General features: G+C 40.9%; 1 protein-coding gene across 3 annotated transcripts in view; it reads left to right on the top strand.

Annotated features, from left to right (window-relative positions):
- Positions 1 to 22,676, top strand: part of THUMPD2 (THUMP domain 2 tRNA and snRNA guanosine methyltransferase) — a 48,934-nt gene extending 26,258 nt beyond the window's left edge. For 2 of the 3 annotated variants that reach the window (XM_075596468.1, XM_075596470.1), the window contains 9 exons: positions 1,809 to 2,206; positions 3,131 to 3,208; positions 4,517 to 4,569; positions 15,240 to 15,327; positions 16,475 to 16,546; positions 17,862 to 17,976; positions 19,068 to 19,188; positions 21,259 to 21,428; positions 22,332 to 22,676. In XM_075596468.1, the coding sequence (XP_075452583.1) occupies positions 1,809 to 2,206; positions 3,131 to 3,208; positions 4,517 to 4,569; positions 15,240 to 15,327; positions 16,475 to 16,546; positions 17,862 to 17,976; positions 19,068 to 19,188; positions 21,259 to 21,428; positions 22,332 to 22,498 (1,262 nt within the window). In that variant the 3' untranslated portion in view covers positions 22,499 to 22,676. Of the gene's footprint in view, positions 1 to 1,808; positions 2,207 to 3,130; positions 3,209 to 4,516; positions 4,570 to 15,239; positions 15,328 to 16,474; positions 16,547 to 17,861; positions 17,977 to 19,067; positions 19,189 to 21,258 lie in introns of all 3 variants that reach the window. The other variant, XM_075596469.1, reaches the window with a different exon arrangement.
- Positions 22,677 to 23,097: the final 421 nt, after the last annotated feature.

Below are 23,097 nucleotides of genomic sequence, written 5' to 3'. Positions count from 1 at the left end.
CGTTACCCAGCGATCAACTGTCCAGCCGTGGGCCGTGGCTACCCTTTCAAAAGTGAGGAGAAATGCCTCTGGGTCTTCGGTTGGCTTCATTTTATGCAGCATCACCGTCTGGCTAGCAGCACATATAGCCGTGTGCTCTGGTCTAAGGCAGCCAGCCACTGCCAGTAACAACATCATCTTATACCTTGCTGCTTATCAGGTGTCAGCTTACATCCTGATTGCCTAGCTTCCACCTGAGTTAACCCTTACGAGTGCTGGATGAAGCACTCAGACATATGTCTCCCAGGCATAACTGATAGGGGTTGACTTCACCCTGTCACAGGCACCTTGAACTGCTGCTTTAAAAAAAAAAAAAAAAGTATTCTGTGTAACATAGCATTATTGCCTATGGATGTTCGCCATAAATTACTAAATTGTAAATTGCATTTTTATTTGATTGCATTATTTTGCATACCCATGGTGCGTTTTGTCTTGTCTAGTTTTTTTTGTGTACACACAAACAAACACTTTATAGTGGGATTAAGAAAAATGTAAACCAGAAAATGTCATTTTTTTTAATGAATTCAGATTGATATGTTAATCATGCTTGATATTCTATTAATACTTTAGATTTAAGTTATTTATTGAGAATTATTGTTATTGTTCATTATTTAAGAAGAAATAGAGTATAGTTCTGTCAGTTGAATTCAATGTATTATTAATATAAACAAATGCAATATATACATATACATTCCATTGTTAGTGTGCATTGTTTGTTTATAGTCCATTATCACGGCTGATATTATCTCCCTTGCTTGTGTTGCGTGGCATTGATATATTGGTGCACAGGTTTTAAAGATGCATAGGGTTTTATTTATATTTTCAGTCATTTAAAGATTTCCACATGCGCGGGTGTTAAGTGTTTCTGATTAGGACAGTGGGTCAACTTCTTTTTTTTTTTTTTCAATTTCTTTTGTTTTGGGGGGATTTTTCTCTGCAGTTTATTTTAGGTGGCCTTATCCATTCATACTGCATGTGTTCTTTTTGTCATTAGTTACTTCACGTTTCTCGTAACATGCGTCGTAGGTTGTGATACGTTTTTGAAAGGCCAACCTATTTTGTTTGTGCATTGGCTTTCGAGATTGCAGAGTTCCCATTGTCAGATTTATTTTTCTTACCTTTAGCATGCCTTCGCTCCCATTCATTGTAATGGAAGTTAAGGTATGCTAAAGCGTAGCACCCTTTAGTGAATATGGGCCTCTATTTTAGAGCGAAATCAGCAAGTAGAGCATTAGCATGAAGATACAGAGGCCCAGATTCACCAAAGAGTGCTAAGCTTTAGCACACATTAGCCCCCATTCATTTCAATGGGTGTTAATGCATACCAAAGATTAGCATGCTTGAGTGAATCTTGGTATCTGTGTCTTCTTGCTAACTCTCTACTGCTGCTTTCTGCTCTTTATGCATTTAACTTCCTCACTTTAATGTTTCTGCAAATCTTTCCCACGACACTGTCTTTATCGTCTTGCTGTACATCTCACTGTCTCTTTATTTCTAGGTTCTGTCTCTTTCTGTCCTTCTCTTAATCCTATTGCTCTATCTCCATCAGTCCTTCTCTTTCAATCAGAGTCTTCTCTCTCCTTTAGTTTTTTTTATCTCTGATCTGGAACCTAGACTTTCTCTTAACACACATTTTCTCCGTTTACATGGGGCTATTTGGTATTTATTCAACTTTTTTAATGTATTTCTAGCAAATTGTGTTTGGGCGTTCTCAAGATGCATGATGAATTGTTCACAAGGCAAACACTTACTTTACAACTTTCATCTAGGAAATGCACTATCTGTATTAAGGGAGAGTATGATTGGAGAACCTCACATGTGGCTCAACGCATTAGCCTTATGGCAGAAACTTCAGGAGCCATTAAAGCAACAACAAGATATATGTAGCAATCGTGGTAAAGCTCAGAAAAGAAACTTGGAGGGTGATCCGACTACCCACATATCGAAAATCTGCAAGGTAGAGCAAACAACTGGGGACAGTGTCTGCCAGCTCCAAGACCAGACAAATGAGAAACCTGTGAACCACTCAGAAGAGCAGGATGTCTTACATGGTGAAGAGGAAAATAACTCAAAACATCAGCCACTTCCAAACCAACCCACTCAGACTTTCACTTTTAGAGTTTCTTGTCGATGCACTGGAGCAAATGCAAAAATGTTTACAGCACAGGTATTTCTGCAGGGAACGTTTCTTTCTCTCATTTACCATTCACAAAGCTCAATTACCATACTTTATATCAGGGTGGCTCTCCCCCCCTGATTTGTTTTGGGGGGGGAGGTGCGGGTGGTTGCAGAGATCCCGCGCTTTCCCCCAAGGCATTTAAATTAAATGCCTGGGGACCGTGCGAGACCTCTGCAACCGCTACTTACCGAGATTCAGCCGGCATGCCGCGGGGTCATGTGACGTCACTGTTGCCATGGCAACGTGACGTCAAATGCCACCACGGGTCACGTGACGTGATTTGATGCCGCACCGAGGTAAGGGGGGGGGCGCGAGAATGGAGGAGAGCAGGAAGGGGGGAGCAGCAAGAAAAGTTTGTGCAGCCCTGCTTTATATTAAAGTATGTGCATTTATGAAAGTTGCTTTCTTAACAAAATTTGCAACTATGTGTAAATATATAGGTCTGTGACAAATTAAGACTGTGTGGACGGAAGCATGATGTGCATCATAACCAACATATAATAATGTTATGTTGACTAACCAGATTCTACTTCCTTGGATGTCATTTGATTTAAAAAAAAAAAAACAGAAATAGCAGTAGAGATAAAGTTTTCTTAGAAAAGAAGGTGACAGCACTCAATGGTAGGATACCTAGAACACTTCCAGCGTAATACATTGGTTAAATAGCCTAACTGAGATTAGTGCATCTGGTCCTAACGTTAACCTTAACAATGTTGGGTTAATCGTAACACCTAGCCACTAAAAATAATAACACTGTGTGTTACTACTTGAAATAGCATATGGTTACATTTGTCTGGCCGTAAGTAGAGGGGTTGAGGGAGGAAGGAAAGACAGAGAATTGTATACCTCCCCAAATACACCTTTATCTCTCTTTACCTTTTTTCTCTCCCTCTCTCCCCTAATGTTTCCAAGGAGGTGGGCCGAGTTCTTGGAGTATCTCTTGTAAAACAGTTTGGCTGGAAACCTGATCTCCGGAGACCGGACCTAGAGGTACTACATTTACGTGTATTTTTACTAGCACGAATTATGAAGTCCTAGTTTATACTCCCTGTATAAGGGCGCTATGTAAATGTTGTTATAAATAAATACAACATTTTGGGCAAGGCGTCCCACCGAAAAAAAAATATGAAATGGGGATATGCAGATTAAATATACAAGTAATCAATGGGAGAAAAGAGCCCCTGCCATGATGTATACCTGGAAGATTTACACAGGGAGTAGGATAACATGAGTGCATTATTTTATGAGACTGGTGATGAAGCATAACATTGTCTTCAGTGTTTTGTCACAATACATATAGAGCTTCATTACTAAAGTTATTTTTCAGCTGGGTCGCAAAATGAGGTTGGCGGATAGTCCAGGGAAGTGGGTTCCAGAGTTTGGAAGTAACAGGGATGATGTGCTTGTCGCACACTGCATAACTTATGTGGGTTGACGCTTAAGTGATGAGAGAGGAAGAGATGAGATGTGCAATATATCGCAAGCGATTAGAGCTGGGGTGTATGGATGGTAACGGCGTACAAACCATTTAGGAGCAATTTGATGACAATGTATTTTTGGGGAAGAGAAGCATGAACAGGACTCGAAAGCAAACTAGAAGAAGCCTGCAGTCGTTGAGACAGGAGAAGAATGAGTTCTCTCACCCATAGAGTGAACTACGTCCCTGAATGTTGCAAAGGAAGAAACGTGAATGTAAGGGGAAGAGAAGAGTGCAGTCAAAATGAATGTCTTAGGGATTCACCTGGGTGTTACATGGATATTTGTGAGCACAATAATGCAGTGGCGTTGCACACCAAAATCAAAGGCAAATAAATGGGTGGGGGAGGGGAAGCATCTGTTCTTTCTGGAAGGTTGTACAGATAAAAGTACAGGTTCAATAAACCTGTTCTAAACTTTAGCACTGCTTATACGCCGAAGTCAATGGGGGTTTCCATGATCATCTGCCCACGTGTATACTGAATCACCTTTGTATCAGCACATCTCAGTCAGCACATCCTTTTCAAACTGAGCGAACCCTCCCGTTCAGCTCACAAGAGCAGTAGAAGTTTAACACCCACAAAATGTTGGGATTAAATCCCCCCTGACCCCCTTTTTGTGAGGAAGTACGAAACGGATTTTAATAATTATGAAAGCTTCCCCACAAATTAGGAAAAAACACCACATTTACCAATGAAAAATATCTGTATGATTTTATCAAAAGGCCTCCCAGTCGTTCAGTGTAAAATTTAATGGTCGTGTATTATTACTGTTATACATAAAACCTTAATCACAAACTGTTAAGTATGTTTTATATCTTAGGTATTTGTACATCTGAATGATAATTACTCAGTGGTGGGACTCCCTATCTTACGGTAAATATTTTTTCATGTGATTTTATGGTTCTTTGATGGTTCTGCTTAAAGATGTTACTGTAGCTTCTGTCTTCAGGAAGTAATAAGGTTGAAGGAAGTCGGTACTTCGGATTTATTCCAATACATTTTATTTTTTTAATAGTATAAACCTTTCCACGGAGAAATAAGGAAGTCGCTATTGGTATTATCAAAGAGTCGTAAAGAGCAAAAAGAGTTATATTTCACTATTTCATCCAATGCATCGAAATACCACAATTCTAGGCATTAAATATTAAAAACACACTGTCCATGTAAACCTCTTGGTGCAAAAATGTTTTGAAGCAGAAAGTTCCACAGACTGTTCGTCTCAGGGGAGCCCTCTCTTGCTTCACGGAATGGCAGAGGAAGTTCTCGTACATTCAAGGCACTGCTGTGGGATCAAATATAAAAAAAATCAAAAGCCATTCCAGGAACGGCATAAGGGACGTGTGGGTGGTTGCTTTAATGCCATTCCCGGAACAGCAGAGGGTTAGAAAGAGTTACATTTTGTTATGCTTTTCATAGTAATTATTGAAATAATGGGTTTTGATCTCACATTAAATTCATATGATCTGCTTTTTAAGGAGAATAATATGGTGCTGAATATTTTTAGAGTTCTCTGCTGCCTGTTCATCTAAAAAAACGTTTAAGGCTGAGTCCCCGCTGGCGCTGAGCTCGCTGAGCGGGCGGTGCTTGGCGCGGTTACTTCTATGTATGTATGTATGTATGTGTGTATATGTGTATTAGATAGATTTTAGACTGGCACTTGGTAGTTCCTTTTCTGGGTATCTTTAGCCAATTTGTTCCCAATTTATGAATTGTAGTATTCACACAAATAAATATAAAATATAAATTAAAAAAAAATATATATAAATATACATAATATAATATATATGACACAATTGACATTTAATATGCACACAAGACCTAGAGTAATACTCACGATATCCACTGTCTTTTGTGCCTGTTTAATATCTTGCCGTCCGCAACATTAGCTGTAGAGTCCTGGCGTCCTACAGCTGGGGTTGGCGTCTCCTCGAGGCCGCATCACACGCCCCTCTTCCCCCGATGTCGCCACTGTAGCTCTCTTCGTAATGCTGCATCTTTAGGCTCCCTCCAAGGCGTTTTGTAATCGGACTGGTTACTTCCTCAGGACTATTGATGCTATCTTGCTTTGTTAGGCTTTAAATAGTCTAAAAAATGTTAACCCTTTATGTCGTGACCAGATACGCTCTCATAAAGGGAACGTATTGGAGAGTGCCAGATAGATAGTTCATGAACCCTCAATACATAATAAAATACATTTAAATACAATACAATCAAACATTTGGGAAAATAACCACATTGGTTGAGAATCTGGAAATAAAGCAATAGAACCCAAAATTAAGTTTAGTTTAGTTGACTGATTCTAATCATGTATAACTCACTGCTATCTAATACAGCTAAAGGCTTGAATTATATAGTTGTCTCTCAAGAAAAATGCCAAATCAAACTTTATGTTGAAGCCCTCAGGGGCCAATGTTTTAAGAGTATAGATACAGTAAACGCTCTCTCCTGGACAACTGGTTCAGCCTGTTTCCCCCTCTCCAGTTGGGCTTGGGACAATCCTTGTTGGGGAGTCCTCTAGAGCAGGGGAGTGTAAATGTTTTGTGCTGCGCCACCCTGTCTTCCCTGTTGCGTCGCCCGCGCGCCCCCCTTCCTACCTTAGAGCTGTGTCAAATGACGCTGCGGGGTCAATCTGAGTAAGTAAAGTGTTGCAGAGGCCTCGCACGATTCCCCGGCATTTAATTTAAATGCCGTGGAGAAGAGTGCGGAGCATCTGCAGCGGCGCGCGCCCCCTAGCTTGCCCCTGCTCTAGAGTCCGGTCCATGTTTAATTTTAAAATGGTTAGAGACACTGAGTTGTCAGGCCTCTCTTGATATTATAGACCTCTTCTGCCAGTCTCCTTTTCAAGGGTCTACCCGTCCTTCCGACATTGCAACAAGTACAGTATACCATGCATTTACTTTTGCAATTCATGAATGTTTCTATTTTAAATTCTTTGTTAATTACATTAGATCTAAAATTGTTGCATTTTTGACTGTAACTACAGCCAATACAGTTTGAACAGGTAAAAAACCCTTTGAGATCCTTGAGCCACATTGTATCTTTGTCCCTCCATTATACTGATCATTTCCGATTTCTAGCCCTTTTGTATATTATTTGTGGCTTCTGGGGTAAACATTCTTTCAACTTAGTATCTCTGTAGAATTCCCCAATAATTTGTCTAACCTTTGGGACCATGTCATTATATTGTGTTACAAATGGGATGAACTCAGAAGTTCTCTTATGGGTGGTCACCTTCCTCTCCCAACTAATGAGTTTGTCCCTCTGTGTTACTAGCTATATTAATAGACTTCTCTACGGTATATATTCTGGAAGCCAGAGGATCACGTGGTTATGACTTAGCTCAGATAGTGCCAACTCGCCCTCTTTCCTAAGCACGACAAGATCTGTTTCTTTTCTTAGTTTTATTGAGGGAAAACAGGATAAGGTACAGTCTCTTGTGTAGAGGTGTGGGTGTCTCTGTGTGTGCTCAGTATTCAAGGGAGGTGAAAAGATACTTCTTCATCACCATTACAGGGATTACAGCAGGGTACTCACAAGTGATTTGGATCAGAACAATCGTCTGCAGAGTATCTGTCCCCGTCCTGATTAGTTTCCTACGTAGGTAATGCGTGCACTGAGAAAAAATCACGCTGACACACGTTCAGTATGATAATGTCTGACTTTATTCCTACAGAGCCTGCGTTCATATACAGGGGCTGTATGGGAGGGGGTTTGTATGCAAAAGAGCTGTCTCAGTGGTTCTTTGTTAGGTCTCAGTCCTTGTATGGTCTTGTTGTTATGATTTATGGTCTTGTTATTGTAGGTTTTCTTGGACACATCAGCATTTGAGGGGAATTCCTCGGTGCCATCTTCCTTACTTGAAGGGAGGGGTAACTGCGGTAGCCATTTTGAGTAAGGAATCATAGCAAAGTATTACAGATGAAGAAATAGGCATTTTATCCAATCCATCACAGTCCCCCCTTGAAATGTCTATTTCTGAGTCTGTCCCTAGATGTATACTAACTCATCTGTCCAGATGTTCCTGGGAACTCTTTTGTGCTGTACGTTAGACGAGTCATGGCTTGTCCATGACCCCCCTTGCCACAGACTTTGCACATAAGGAAGTCAGATGCTGTCCCTATGGATTTATACTATTGTACTTAACTGGGAGGGACTGTAACGGAGTAAATGGACCATCTTCCGAGAGTGGAGTATTATTATCTGACTGCAGAAAAAAGGTAGGAGTGCTATTGTCAACAGCTTTGGTCATGAACTTTTTAAAACATGGGAGAACACAGCAGACAATAATCACAAACAAAACAAAAATAATAACTATTACGATGCCTATTTGGGCAAGAATCTTTTGCTATCCCGTCTTTCCTTGCTAGACCATTTTGTGGTCGGTATCCCCAATCTGTTCCTGTGTTCCATCCTACTGCTCCCCAGTAATCACATTCCTTTCCCCAGTAGGAATCCGTTACGCATATATAAGTAGACCTGAAACCGGAATTGCTGTATAGAACACATTGCCAATGTGTTGAGGGGCAGCGGACTATATTACAATAATCAAAGGAGAAGGTAGCTACATGAGTATTGGATGAATTATACCAAAACGTGACTACCCCTTCATGTTGGGTGATAGCAATCTCTTGTGCCCCCCTAGACCCAACAAGCAAAGGATATATAGCATAATTTTCCTTCTGAGGTGTCCTCGTTGGGAGCTGGAACCTTCTTGCAATGAGAGGCGTGTATCCAGGTGTTCTTGCCAGCTAGTTTGACTGATGTCGCTGTGGTCAACAGAACTTGGAAAGGACCATCATATCTGGGCTCTAGGGAATGTTTCCTTACAAATTTCTTCACAAGCACCCAGTCTCCGGGCACGAGTCTATGAGTCCCGGTATCTAGATCTGGATCTGGAATAGAAGAAAACACTCGACCATGCATATTGGTTAGTTCTTGCGCTAGGGCAGTTACATATTTGGTCAAAACATCAGACTGCATCTGTAACTGCTGTGGGTAGTAACAACCAAGTTTGGGGGCAGTACCAAACAGTATCTCAAATGGGGATAGAGCATATTCCCCTCATGGGGTGTATCGAACACTGAACAAAACAATGGGTAGACTATCTGGCCAGGGCATATTTGTTTCCTGGGCCATTTTCAACATTCTAGTTTTCAGTGTGCCATTCATTCTTCTACCTTTCCGCTACTCTGGGGATGGTATGGGGTGTGGAAAGCAAGGGTGGTCCCTAGCGCGGACCAAATTTCTTTAGCTAACGTAGCAGTGAAAGCGGGGCCTTGCAAGATATTTCTGCGGTGGTTTTTTCACACATCCTGGGTTACACTTTGCACAAATTGTACATAATTTGCAGAAATTACTAGTCATTGGGGTAATTCCAGGTGCCACATAGTATTTGTCGATCAGTGCATTCATAAGAGTCTTCGAGAGATGTGCTGCTCCATGTGCCCATTGTACCACAGCAGGATACAGTGCACGTGGCAGACAAAGTTTCTTTTTGTACTCATAAATTCCTTCTTGGGGCGATGCACCTCTTTTCTTCCAGCTTTCCTTTTCTTCCTTTGTTGCAGATTCTTGCAACTTCTTCAGATATTCTCGATTTACTGGGAGGTTCTGCATTAACGGAACCATCCTTGTCGTGTCCACTCGATCTTCCACTTCTCGTATCCCGCTGGCAGCTTGTTTTGCCGCAGCATCCGCCAGATGGTTTCCTCTGGCTTCTTCTGTGTTCAGTTTCCCATAGGCTTTACCTTCAGGATGGCCACATGGATTGGAAGGAGTGGGGCGTCCATCAGAGCTTGTATGGCTGAGCTGTGTTTCACTGATGTTCCTGCTGCTGTCAGAAATCCCCTGGTTTGCCAAATGACGCCAAAATCATGTGCTACACCAAAGGCATATCTAGAGTCAGTGTAGATATTCGCCGTTTGTCCTTCTGCCAGTTTACACGCTGCAGTGAGGGCTTGTAGTTCAGCCTCTTGTGCAGATGCTGTTGACGGTAGTGTGCTTGCCAGTAGGACCACAGTGTCTGTGGTGACAGCATAACCCGTATAGTAGGTGCCTTGTTGATCAGCATATCGAGAACCATCCACAAACAGGATTAGATCTGGGTTCTGTATCGGCTTTTCACTCACCGTGGGCAGATGAGCTGTTTCTAGCTTCATGAGTTCGAAGCAATCATGGGGTAGGTCGACTCCAGCTGTGCTTTGTTCTTGTTCGTGTCCCTGCACATCTCCCCCCTCGGGAAGTGGAAGAAGAGTGGAGGGGTTAAGCACTTGGCACCGGAGAAGGGTGACATTGTCTGGAATAAGAAGCAAGCATTGCAACCTGAGGTGTCTGATTGAGAATAGCAGCAATGTCATGTGGTGCCAGAAGAATGAGGTCATGCCCTAGAACAATGTCTGAAGTTTTATCCAGCAGTGCTTGAGCAGCAAAGACAGCACGAAGACAGGACGGTCCACCACGAGCCACAGCATCGAGGCGGCTGGAGTAATAACCAATAGGTCGACATCGGCCCGCGTGTGGCTGTGTTAACACTCCAGTTGCATGTCCATTTCGTTCTGATACGAAAAGCTTAAAGGGTAAATCATAGTCTGGGAGGCCCAAGGCAGGGGCAGAGGATATTACCTGTTTGAGAACAGTGAAATTCTTGGAAGCCTCTGGGGTCATCTGGAAAAGATTTGTTGTTAAAACATCGTACAATGGTTGCATCTTTTACTGCTTGAGGATCTTGAACCATTCTATACTTATCAGGTTCACCCTTCGCGGTGCGTTTCTTCACAGGGAAAAGAGGGGTATTGCGGTTTACGGGGAAGCGGGGCCCCTTATTTGAGCTGTACAACAATGGGTGGTACCCTTAGGTGCCCGTTATCCTCAGGCCCGGTGGATCATAATTTGGACGGGATCCTATCCATGACAGCGGGCGGTATACTGGCAGCTGAGGGTTTGTCCGCGAATGCCAAAAGTATTTGGAAGGGAACAAAGGGCAGAGACATCTGACTCCCAGAGCAGGGAGGTTACATCAATGGTGCCGTCCTCGGAGAATATTATGGAGGCCTGTAACCTGGATAAAACATCAGCGCCAAACAGATTAAGCGGGCAAGTAGAGGAAACTACAAATCGTGCAAATAGTTCAGGGTAGGGACCTATCTGTAGGGGTCGTGTTAATGGGCTAGAGCGCGGTGTGCCATCTACCCCCACACATAAAAAACATCAATATCAGACAAATAGGAAGGGTCAGGTATGTCTGCAGCTCTAATTACACTCCTGGCTGCACCTGTGTCTACCAGGAAGGGGGTGAGGTGACATACATTATTGGGGCGCCTTCTACCTGCTTGGGCGTCTGCCCACATAACCTTGGGCAGCGGTCGGGTACTGGGGGGTGTCTGGGGTTAGTATTCCAGGTCATGTTTGCCTCCTGTGCAACGGCCTGTGACTCACTATCTGAGTCAAAACTATAGGGCGCACTGTAGTGGACACTGCTGCTGGGTGTGTGTGCTATTGTTGTGTCAGGGTAGACTTGAATCCCTAACGCTGGGGCAGTGATTGTTTGGGGTGAAAGGGCTGGCATTAGGGGCACAGTCGGGGTGTAATAGGAACCATCCGCCTGCATCACAGGATATAGTTGTGCTACATAAACAGTCAAAATTGGTTTGTCATTCGTGGGCGGGGTAGTGGGTTGTATAGGTGGGGGTGCTGCTGGAGCTGGGAGCGAAGGTAACAAAGGAGTGAGCATAGATAAATCAGTCACACCACAATTAAAACAATCTTCCCTCCCTTTTCTATCTCCTGCTCGGTCCATTTTTCTCTGGACAGCCTTGGTAACATTAAACCAGGCTTCTGCTATCTTCAGCAGGTTGTTATCATTCAAAATTCCTCTCTTTTCTTTCAATATCTTTCGCCACACTTCTGGTTGTAACCTGCCTTCTGCTTCAGTAATACTACATACTTTAAACAGCTTATTTGCTTTCTTTTTTTACTTGTTATTATATTAACTTCTGTCCTGGCAATGATAAAATAAATGCAGCAGGGACCCTCTGTCCCTCAACAGAATTATTTTGACTCATACTAACGTAACGTATGTTTCCCTGTGGGATTCAAAAAACACACAAGACTGCGCTCCCTGAACTTCTCCCTCCCACAGAAAAAGACCCCTCTTTCTAGTTGCCATTAGAACAGAAGGAAAAAGAATATTTTCTGGTTTTAAAAGACCCATTCGTGTGGCCAGAACGAACAAATCTTTCAAAAATAAATGTTACCAGGGCTGTCCCATTCTTTTCCGTTCTGTTCTCTCAATCGGCCACTAGGTGGCAGGCTAAGACTCCTTTCCCTGTCTTACTTGCCTGTGCTCAAATGTTAAAACTGCACCTTTTTTTTTTTTTTTTCTCTCTATACTGCAATTACTAGCAAAAATGCCCTGCTTTTTTTTTTTTTTTTCCTCTTCTTTCCCTTGACTTATAACACTTTATTTCCCTTCCAAATAATATACACAGTATCTAATTGTATCCCAATTCCTGCATATAAACCTTTCATAAAAATAACCCTCAATACTTACTTTCACAACACAATCATATGCCTTGATTATCTATCAGCAAATTCACTTGCCTTTTCTTTCCTATTCACTTTCTTTTTCCTACTGCAAAGCGTACCTTAACGCGGAAAAAACAGGAGTTCGGGCAGTTTAACGTCTAGGGGTTATCGCCCAAGCACCTATGGGCTATCTCTTCTACTCTCAACAATCCCCACCCGTCCTCATGAATTCTCAACACTAATACACAAACACATTTTGGACATAACATACAACTTGATTACGAGAGAGAGAAAGGTTGTTCAGGGATCAAATCGACAGGATTCCGCGCAGTTACCAACCGTAACGCGCTAAACACTCCTTCCCTCGCAACGCGCCAAACCGCACAGTCACTACCGGGATTCCCGTGTTTCCTCTCTGAACCGACTATACCTTACTCCCCCTTTACCCCTCCTTCCACCAAGTTTACAACGTACAATGACACGACCTCTAGTCAGCCGACAAAAATCCCACTCCACTCCGGGCTTCCACTTGCGGCACTGACTAACACATATAACATGTAAACATATACCGGGTGACAGATAGTCTAGGTAACAGGTTTGAGTTTAAAACGGGCTCTGGGCAAGATATCTACCTGTCTTTAGGTGACCTTCGGAGAGCCGTATGAGACACAGAAATAGACCAACAGCGGAGACAGTGCGTATCGGTAGATAATAAATGTTATCTTACCGTACTCCAGAGGTGATCAGTCTCCTGCCGCGTCCGCATTTGGTCCACCTCAGTCCCTCTGCGCACGGCTGTCCGTTGGTTCAAAACCCAGAGCCCCACGTTGGGCGCCAACTGATTTGGATCAGAACAATCGTCTGCAGAGTATCTGTCCCCGTCCTGATTAGTTTCCTACGTAGGTAATGCGTGCACTGAGAAAAAATCACGCTGACACACGTTCAGTATGATAATGTCTGACTTTATTCCTACAGAGCCTGCGTTCATATACAGGGGCTGTATGGGAGGGGGTTTGTATGCAAAAGAGCTGTCTCAGTGGTTCTTTGTTAGGTCTCAGTCCTTGTATGGTCTTGTTGTTATGATTTATGGTCTTGTTATTGTAGGTTTTCTTGGACACATCAGCATTTGAGGGGAATTCCTCGGTGCCATCTTCCTTACTTGAAGGGAGGGGTAACTGCGGTAGCCATTTTGAGTAAGGAATCATAGCAAAGTATTACAGATGAAGAAATAGGCATTTTATCCAATCCATCACACAAGTCCAGGGAAAATGGTGGAAAGAAGGTGGTGATGCATACTGGGTGATAAAATGGTCTGGGGGCAAACCATCTGTGGGCAGAACAGAGGGGGAGAAGCAGACCAGCCCATTTGAGAGGAAAGCTGGGGCTGCCATGACAACTCACAGGAGTGTCTGGGGAAGCTGCAACATGTAACAGAAATGTTGCATCTTAATGCAGCATACTGCTGGAAGAGGGGAACTGGCACTGTGTTTGTGAGCAGAACCTAACACATGCAGCTGGCTCTAATAAGCTGACAAGCAGGGCTGCAATGAAAGGGGGGTTAAAACAAAAGTTGGAGATGGGTATTCCTGTTCCATGACAGTATATCTCTCTTTGGAATTGGAATTTCTGCTTCAGATCTAAGGCTTGTTCATCTAATACGTTTTTCTGAGAAAATATTCTCCTTAGTCGTAAGAACTGACCCTGAGGGATATTTTTTATCCAACTAGGATTAAGATTACTTGAGGCTAATAAGTACGTATTGGCATCTACTGGTTTGTGGAATGTCTTCGTTTGGATCTTGCAATATCCATATTTGGTTATTCTATGTATGGAGTTGTGGGCAGTTCATAGGACATCAGTTTGAAGCTGCAGGACCTAATTTGGAATAGAAATATATAGGAACAGCCGATTCAAGGAATATTATTGTATTGTATGTCTTTATTTATATAGCGCCAAAAATGTACTCAGCACTTCACAAAGAATACAGTACAAGGAATTTTAATAGAATAAGTGCAGCAAAAATCAGACAATTGGAAAGGAAATATATAAATATGTAGCGACAGGCTGAGAGAGAAGAAGACATGCGAGAGGCACAGGATGATTGATTCCATCAGAATGTGGACATAGTGATTCCACCATGAAGCTGAGAGACGTGTTAAGAGAGGAGTGTCAGGATTTAACACCACCAAGATTCAATAAAAAGATTAAAAAGAATATGCAATCATCAATGACCATATTCTAACCTATTTGGAACATCATCGCCATTTTTACTTTTTTTGTATGCAAGTAATTATTTTTAAAATAAATGTTGCTTTTTGTGTGCAAAGAATAGCATACGGAGTTCTGTTATGCTGAGTAATCTATAGAAAAAACAGGTCATTTAACACTGAACATTGTGTCAAGGAGAACTATCCTTCTATGTACTTCTAGGTTCTGTACTATGAGAAAATACTTGTAGTATATTTGGGGGGAAAAAACTATTTTTAAAGAAATGTTTAATGTATTGTAACGGTATTAAGCATTTTTGTTTCTATAGCAACCATTTACATAGTCATTTCCTCTTCCGAAACAGGCTCTGGCACACCCCTTTTGCCCTCTCTCTAACAGTGCACCAATTGTATCTAGTGCCTGCCTGGTCACATGATCTTCCACACAACTTTACATCTTGGGTACTCTTCTGCAGCACTGAGACTGATTTAGTGAACCCCAGAGCCGAATCTTTGCCGATCGATCACAGGAGAACGGATCGATCGACAACTTAGCTAATCACGTCTCAGTGTGCAGATTGCAGTTGATGCACACTGCGTGGCTTGAACTGCTGCTTTAAGAGAATGCAGAACAATGCTAGTACTTGATTGGATTTAATTCCCCCCTCTGTAGTCTTTTCCCATTACGTAAAGTAGACCTTTGAAAGTAAAAAGTGAAGATTGTGTCGTCCCCAATTAACCATCCTTGTGAAAACATGCATAAAGTATTATGTGTCATTAGCAAAGACACTCTTCAATTCTGATGGTTTGCAGGCATCCTTTGGCCAGCAGAGGATATATTCAGACTACAGGTCTGCGATCTACAACAGCTTGGGCCATGGCTTCACTTGCGGAAATTCAGGTAAGTTTTTTTTTTTTTTTTTAATTATGTTGCGTTCACAGGGATACAGTTTTTTTTCATACAATTTTATTACCACATTATATTCCCTGCCACAATCCCATTTATTTTTGGGGGGGTCAAGTGTTCTTCAACTTCAAAGATGAGGCTTTCGCCTCCAGGCCGTCCCTTGGGTTATGCATCAGTATAGCTTCTTCTGTACTCCTATCCTGCAGTGGGGTCTCAAAGAAAATGTCACAAACATGGAAGTATTTGAGCACAATCTATAATGAAATTAGCTTAATTGTTTGATAAACGTATGAGATATGAACAGTAGATACAGCTCCGTATGCACCAAGAAACCAATATACTGACTCCTATATGAGCTTTAACTTAAATAATGTTCGTATCTTACCTCCTAAACGTGCCCTGCTTGATGTTTGAAACTTGTTTTTTAAATGTTAAAAAAAAAACATGAGGTTACCATGGTAAACATTATACTGCACTGAGCTCTGAGGAGAGCTGCATTTTAACTTCCATGACACTTTTAATATTTCAGACGCTTATGTCTCCAAAACGGAGCATCAGATTTGAAAATAAAAACCTCAATGGAAAGGGCAAGAAGAGATCTCTTTAGAGCAAGTAAAAAAAATAATATGCAGCAAAAAAAAAAATGTCGATCAGCACGGTCTGCTAATTCAACAAAGAAGTAGTTCACAATAAGCTAAAGTTTCATAATACACAAAAAAAGATACAGAGCCATTCCCCTCTCAATACTGGCTGGGCCCATTTAAGAGAAGTTAAATACAAGGAATGTTTCCATTTATCCAGAAATGTGCAAGATCAGATTTTCTTTTCTACTATAGATTCATTTCTTTAACGGGACATAACGTGGGAAAATCTGTTCCTCCGATTATTCAGTAGAGTTGGCGCAGGTGAAGGCAAAAGTTGAATACACATTTTCACCTCCTTTAGCGATCCCATGTAACTGAGTTGCAACAGCAAATGGTATCATGGTTATGAGTTGTGATTAACAATACCTGATTGGTCCCTCCTGTTTGCATAAAGAACATTTAGTTCCTCCGTGTGGCCACTGAAAAATACTCATGCTATCAATTGTCATTGATGCAAAAAATCTTATTGATGGCACTTGCTGTGTTTTGTCTTACAGGCCGGATCCCTTGTCCTGGATCCCATGTGTGGTGTAGGAACATTATTGTTTGAGGCTGCAAAGGAATGGCCTGTATGTGCATGAGTTAACATTAATGCTTGCGTTGTAATTGACCTACAAAGGCACTGTGTTCATATTTATTTCTTCAATGCTTAGTGTTGTTAAGTTGTACGTGTTTATGAAGGATAAATACAAACTATCCTAGAAGCAGTCATAAATGTGACCGTCACAATGTTAGGCTCATTTCATGAAATATTTTGCAATTTGATTAGATACAAGTAAAGATGAAAAAAACAAATACACCTACGGAGCTGAACAGTTTTGAGAAGTTTAGCCTTGCTTTTGTTCTGCCATTCTCCAGTTTGCATGTAGCTATACCAGTGTTTTTTAACAGGGGTTCCTAAGAACCATTGGGTTCCCCTGGCATCCCTAAAGGGTTCCCTGCAATTTTAAGGACATTTGAAAATGGTACCACATACAGAAGAATTTACAATGCATCGGATCTCAGACCCGCTATTAGAGAGGGTTGGGGTTCCTTACAATGCATCTGATATCAGACTCGCTATTAGAGAGGGTTTGGGTTCTGCAGCACTTCACAATATAATTGTAGATTTCCTTAACCAAAAAAAGGTTGGAAACCACTGAGCTGTACATTCTAGATAAGAGGCTTGCCTTGTGTAGAGGCAAGACAGCTAATGTACATGTGACACACTCTATGCTTTGTCCACAATGTAACATTTATGAGGCTTAAACTGTAAAAAGCAATGTGATACAAGTGAGCAATATCTGCAATGTTTGTAATCTGTGGTGAGATATCACTTCTGAGTTCGATAGTAATTGTGTTGAGATTTTCTGAGCTCAACACATTTTCCTAGGTCTACTAATATGAGATGATGTAACAATAAAAACTGTATTTCTAAATGATAAATGCCACGAACATTTTATATCCCTAACATATGCCTATTAAATATTAATGCGGTGAGTGTATAACAGAAATGTGTGAATTTACTGCATTCTTGATATGTACTGTAGTGCTAAGCACTAATTTCATGATTCAGACAATCCAATTATGGGGCAGCACTATGTATTCTCAACAATGTAAAGACAACCCGTTCCCACTGGACCGTTTAAAATTACACAACGTCTAACCCACATGCCACATGTCAACATTTTTCTAAACTCTTCTAAATTATAAGTTTATTATTATGCATTGATAGCTCCTGTTTTGCACTAGAAGCTCCAAAATTTTAAGTAGAGACCATATGAAGTATTCATTGCATTTCAGTTCCTCACTAGTGTTTAGCTTTCTTTATTTAAATGGTGAATTAAGGTGTCATCATTTACTCTGAAAATGTCTGTAAAATATTATTTTTACTATATTTATCAGGATGTTCACTTCTTGGGTATTGATTTAAGCGACTCGCAGCTGAAAAGTGCAGTTGGCAATGTGGAGGCAGCGGGGCTTGCGGATTCGATAGAGTTACTGAAAGGATCTGTTCTAGGTATGCTATATTTTATCTACTTAGAGATACTGTATACGGTAATAAAGAGAAATGCAAAATTCTACTACTTGGTCATGACAAGTGCAATTTAAAGCAACCGTATTCCCTCCTTGGTACTAGTCTAAACTGGGACTCTCGGAAGCAGGACTGCTTTTCATCAGGAGATCCCAAGTTCAACTACTAGTGATTTTCTTGCACTGTGGGAAATTAATATGGCTGCTGGCATCATCATGTCTAGGAGACAATCCATGATATGGTGATCGGTAAATGGGTTGCTAGGCTTTAAGCATATTAAAAAGGCAACAAAAACACAACACCATTGTTCACACTCGCAGATGAATTAAAGGTGCAATCCCTTCATGGATCAAATTGTACCAAATATTACCGGCATGCTTGAAGGAAAATCTGGCAAATCAACACAATTGTTTCAAAAAACAGATACCAAAAACAAGATGTTTAAATACAGGTCCTTGGTTTGTAATCATAGTAAGAAAAAAGAAAAGTTGGGTAGAAGTGATAGCTATTAAAGGTAACTCGTGATTCATAGGCGGAGATATGTTTGAATTCCTGTACTTACTCTCTCTTGTGTGATGTCACTGTGCAGAACTGGAGCTTTGCCAAGCAAAGACCCTCTTTTTGATCCCAACTTCTATTTCTTGGACCTCAAAAAACAGCAGGATGAGAAAGTTAGAGGAAATAATTGACTGACAAAACCCCCCATTTAAAGCCCCTTTCTTTCCAAAGAAATTAAAACAATTACTCTGACAGGCAGGAGATCACGGGGGGGGTGGAATACGAAATGACATAAGAAGAACACTAAAGGGTGCTAAGCTTTAGCACGCCTCCGCTCCCATTCATATGACAAGGAGTAAAGGAATGCTAAAGCTTAGCACCCTTTTAAGGATCTGGGCCTTAGTTTGTCTCTAAACTACAAAGCTGGAGTAACACTTTAACATTAGTTTGACTACCTTTGGCTTGACGTTCTAAATGTGAAAATCAGAACTGGTTCGTGTTTGTCTCTCGGAGCAAAGGCGAAATGGCACACCATCCAAAGTAGTAAATCCGAAGAATTGTTTCTTGCTGTCTTTCAGAGCTGCCATTACTGTCGGAAAGTGTAGACGTCGTGATTTCTGACATTCCGTTTGGAAAAAAGTTCACAACTTCGAAGGACATTAAAGAGTTGCTTCCAGACATCTTGCAAGAAATGGGAAGGTGTGTGTGTGTGTCTGTGTCTGTGTGTGTTATATGTATATCACCAAAATCAAATGAACCAGGGAAGGAGACACAGCACTACAGGAAGATTGAAAAAAAGGATATTTAATCCGTAGATATCCAAAGTTTTGGAGCAATCTCAGGGCCCCTCCATCAGGTGCATCATGCACCTCCCTTTTTTTTCAATCTTCCTGTAGTGCTGTCTCCCCTCCCCTGGTCATTTGATTTTGGTGAGGTATCTTTTTTTTATACTATTTATGACGCACACACTTTCCAATTGTGAGCTAATTGTTTTGTATATATGGTGTGCTTTCTCTCCACTCTTTTGTGTGTGTGTGTGTATATATATGTATATTATAAAAAATCAAAAACATATAGTCGATACCGTTCTGTGGCTAACAAAATTGTTTTATTTGTGCGAGCTTTCAAGATACAGTGATCTCTTCATCGGGCGATGTTACATTGTATTAGGCAAGAACATTTTGTACTTTCAAACAGGGCAGCCTTGAATGTTATCTGTGGGTTTAAAAGTAAAACATTTTCTTGCTTTATCCATTATAGCATCGCCCAAAAAAGAGATCAGTGTATCTCGAAAGCTCGCACAAATAAAAGCATTTAGTTAGCCACAGAACGGTATCGACTATTTGTTTTTGATTATTAAACTCGATTAACATGGGGTGTTTGTGTGTGTGTATATATCTATCAAAGGGATGAGACTTTCATAAATATGCAAAAAAATGTATTTTATTCACCCAACGTTTCAGCTACCCTCTCGAGCCTTTATGAAGAGCTCTTGATTAAGGCTCCAAAGGGTAGCCGAAACGTGGGCTAGTAAAATAATGTTATTTGCATATTTATGGTGTGCCTTATCCCTTTGTTATTTTTGTACAGTACCCGATAGGTACTCTGATAGCAGAACCCTCTCCAGTAGTCTGGTCTATAGTGTGTGTGTGTGTGTGTGTGTGTGTGTGTGTGTGTGTGTGTGTGTGTGTGTGTGTGTGTGTGTGTGTGTGTGTGTGTCACAATGTGATTATGATTTGTTAACTATTGAGTTGGTGTGGAAAAGCCAATGCTTCTATCATAGAATGTGTAGGGCAGGGCATGTAAGGCCCCAAAAAGGTTGTTATATCCTCCAATCTCATGTAGGGGAAACCTTTGAGGAACCATGGCTGCAATACTGCTCTCCCTCTGTGAATTCTAAAGGAAATATTGGAATAGAGTATAGAAATTTAGAATCTCCAAAAAAACACTTGGGCTGTGGATGAGCGCCTAAGTAATGAGCAGACCGGTGGAATGCTTTGCACAACACTAGCAGAGCTACAGAAGAGGGCAGCACAGCGTGGCAAGTAATCACTTTCCTTGGGAGAGTTGCGTGCACTGTGCTGGCAGCTGCTGCTAGCCGAAAAATAATTTTGAAGGCAGTCCTGAAGGATAAACGATCCAGAGCTGAACTGGGAACGAAGTATGAGCATAGTGCAGGGCCAGCTTCTGATTTCTCATTTAGCCAAGGAGAAATGTTTGATATTTAAAGGTAGATTTCAGCTCTGATTGATTAATCAGCTTGCTGTAGTGAGACAGTCAAAACTTGGACTGAAATTGCTACTCCCCCATGTGTCAAATACAGGCGTTAGCCTTCCAAATATCTTATGAGAATATTTCATACCAGTGGTTTGAAAATAACCTTGTACAGTAACTTATAATTTACCTGAACATTGTTTTCTGTATGCGTGCACTGCTACCATCTGTATAAATCTCGTCCTAAATCTAAAGCATTGTTTTAGAAATCGCACACTGTACATAGGAATATACATATAAATGAATAGCAGATAAAAACCTATTCATGTGCTTAGTTTCGATGCCAAGATACATAGAGCGTACTTTAAAATCAATATTTTGGCTAGTGTTTAAGCCTTTATGTATTTAATACATACTAAGGAAGAAAAGCAGGTGAACAAACTCTTTTATTACAATTCAACATGTAAAACCCTTATGAGCACAAATAAGGTAAAGAGAAAATACTTGATTTGGGGAGCAATTGCTACTTTAATACCATGTTTTCTGTAATTGCAGAGTTCTTCGTGTTGGAGGAACAATTGTTTTACTGCTCAGCCAAAATCTTCATCGACACCTAAAAGCAAGTTACCAGTTCAAAGCTCCTGAAAGCACAAGTGTCGCTGCCACTGAGAACGATTCACTGCATCAGGATAAGAATGAAAGTACTACAAATAAAGAAGAAATTGGTAAATCCCGTAAACAAGATTGGCTTGGGTCTTTGGTTCCTGTAGAGTCTCATGCCGTGAGCCTTGGAGTGACTGAAGCTGTAATATTTAAATGTAAAAAAACATTTTCAACATCCGTGGCCCTGTAATCCTTTCACATTTTCAATTGAGACATTTTTTACATGGTACCACAAAGTATCACAGTTACCGACATTGGGAGTCATACTTCCCCTCTTGGCTCTAAACTGTTGCGTAGCAGATTGTTAATGCTGTCATACACTTCTTATTTGAGTAACTTGGTATTTATTGGACTTTTATTTATCGGCAGCAGGAAATCGTTTTAATTGCATGTTTTTAAAATTGATGACTGGGTAATTTTGAGAACAACTTTTTATTATCACGCAAATGCACGACTGCGCACATATTAAATCCACTTTCTGCATACTGTAGTAGACTTTTGTACTAGAAACTGCTGCTTTAAGAGTAAGCAAGGAGTTGTATATATTTGTTTTTGTGTGCTTGGCTGAAGGCCGGGAGGCTCTGTCAGATACAAAGCTCTCTGCGGCTGGCATGTAAAGCAGCGTGATGGGGTTGTTGTGCTTACTGGGGATTTGCTGTCCAGCTATCTATCGCTACCTATATTCCACCTAAACGCAGTCATGTCACTTCATATATACATATATAAAAAAAGATCTATTTCGAATTAAGAGACAACAGCTGCAGGCACAGATCTTCTTCTCCTGCACATTGATGTCAGAACAGTCGTGATGAAGCTTCGCATCTTCACAAGCTGTACATAAGAGGGCCACAGGTTAACAACAACTGAATTCATGTATATTATTATGTTATAAGGCAAATTACATTACTTACCTGATAACTGGCCTATCTATTATCTACCTCCATTTTGTTTTTGTATATTTACAGTACATATGTATAGTCTGAACCAGGTGGTTGTCTGGAGCTGGGAGGCGGTGTCAATATGGCTGCTGAGTCAACCTTACTCCAGAAAATTCACATTGTCATTTGAGCCATTATGTGACCGCTTCCTTTTGGTTGCATGGGTAGCCATTTTTTTTCTGATCTTCAAATAAAATTGTAAGTATTTTGGAAACCCGGAGATTCCAGGAACTGAACATCCTTCAAATCCTGTGGACTCTCCACCAAATGACACCCACAAAGTGAATGCAACAATTATGATTGATTTGTTTTTTTGTGGCTGATTCTGTTTACTCGTGAACAATATAAAATAAACAAAATAGTTTGTAAAAATTCAAACTCTACCTGTCTGTTTAAATAGCCTTGTTTATTCTTATATATCATGATCTTTACGGATTGAAGCATTCACACATTACCATTTTATCTAAGTAGTAATCTTGCTCTGGTTGTATCAATTTAAAGTATTGATAATATGTGTGCCACCTTTTTGAGAGACAAAGCCCCCAGAAAAACAAAGAAACAGTGATATCTGCAAAGACCTCAAGCAGAAGCACTTTAAAGCACGATGTCACTAAAGGGTGTTAAACTTAAGCATGCATTGAAATGAATGGCCATTAAGACGCAGTAAAGCTTAGTACCTTTTTAGTAACAATAAAATATATAGTTCCCAGGATGGAAAACAATATTTACTAAGAGGGTAAGGGAGTCCATATGAATAACGGGACTAGTGCAAAAGAAACACAATAACCAACAA

The sequence above is a fragment of the Ascaphus truei genome, chromosome 4 (assembly GCF_040206685.1).
Source record: "Ascaphus truei isolate aAscTru1 chromosome 4, aAscTru1.hap1, whole genome shotgun sequence".
NCBI lineage: Eukaryota > Metazoa > Chordata > Amphibia > Anura > Ascaphidae > Ascaphus > Ascaphus truei.
The sequence above is the reverse complement of the archived record's forward strand: the minus strand, read 5'-3'. Positions and strand labels throughout refer to the sequence as shown.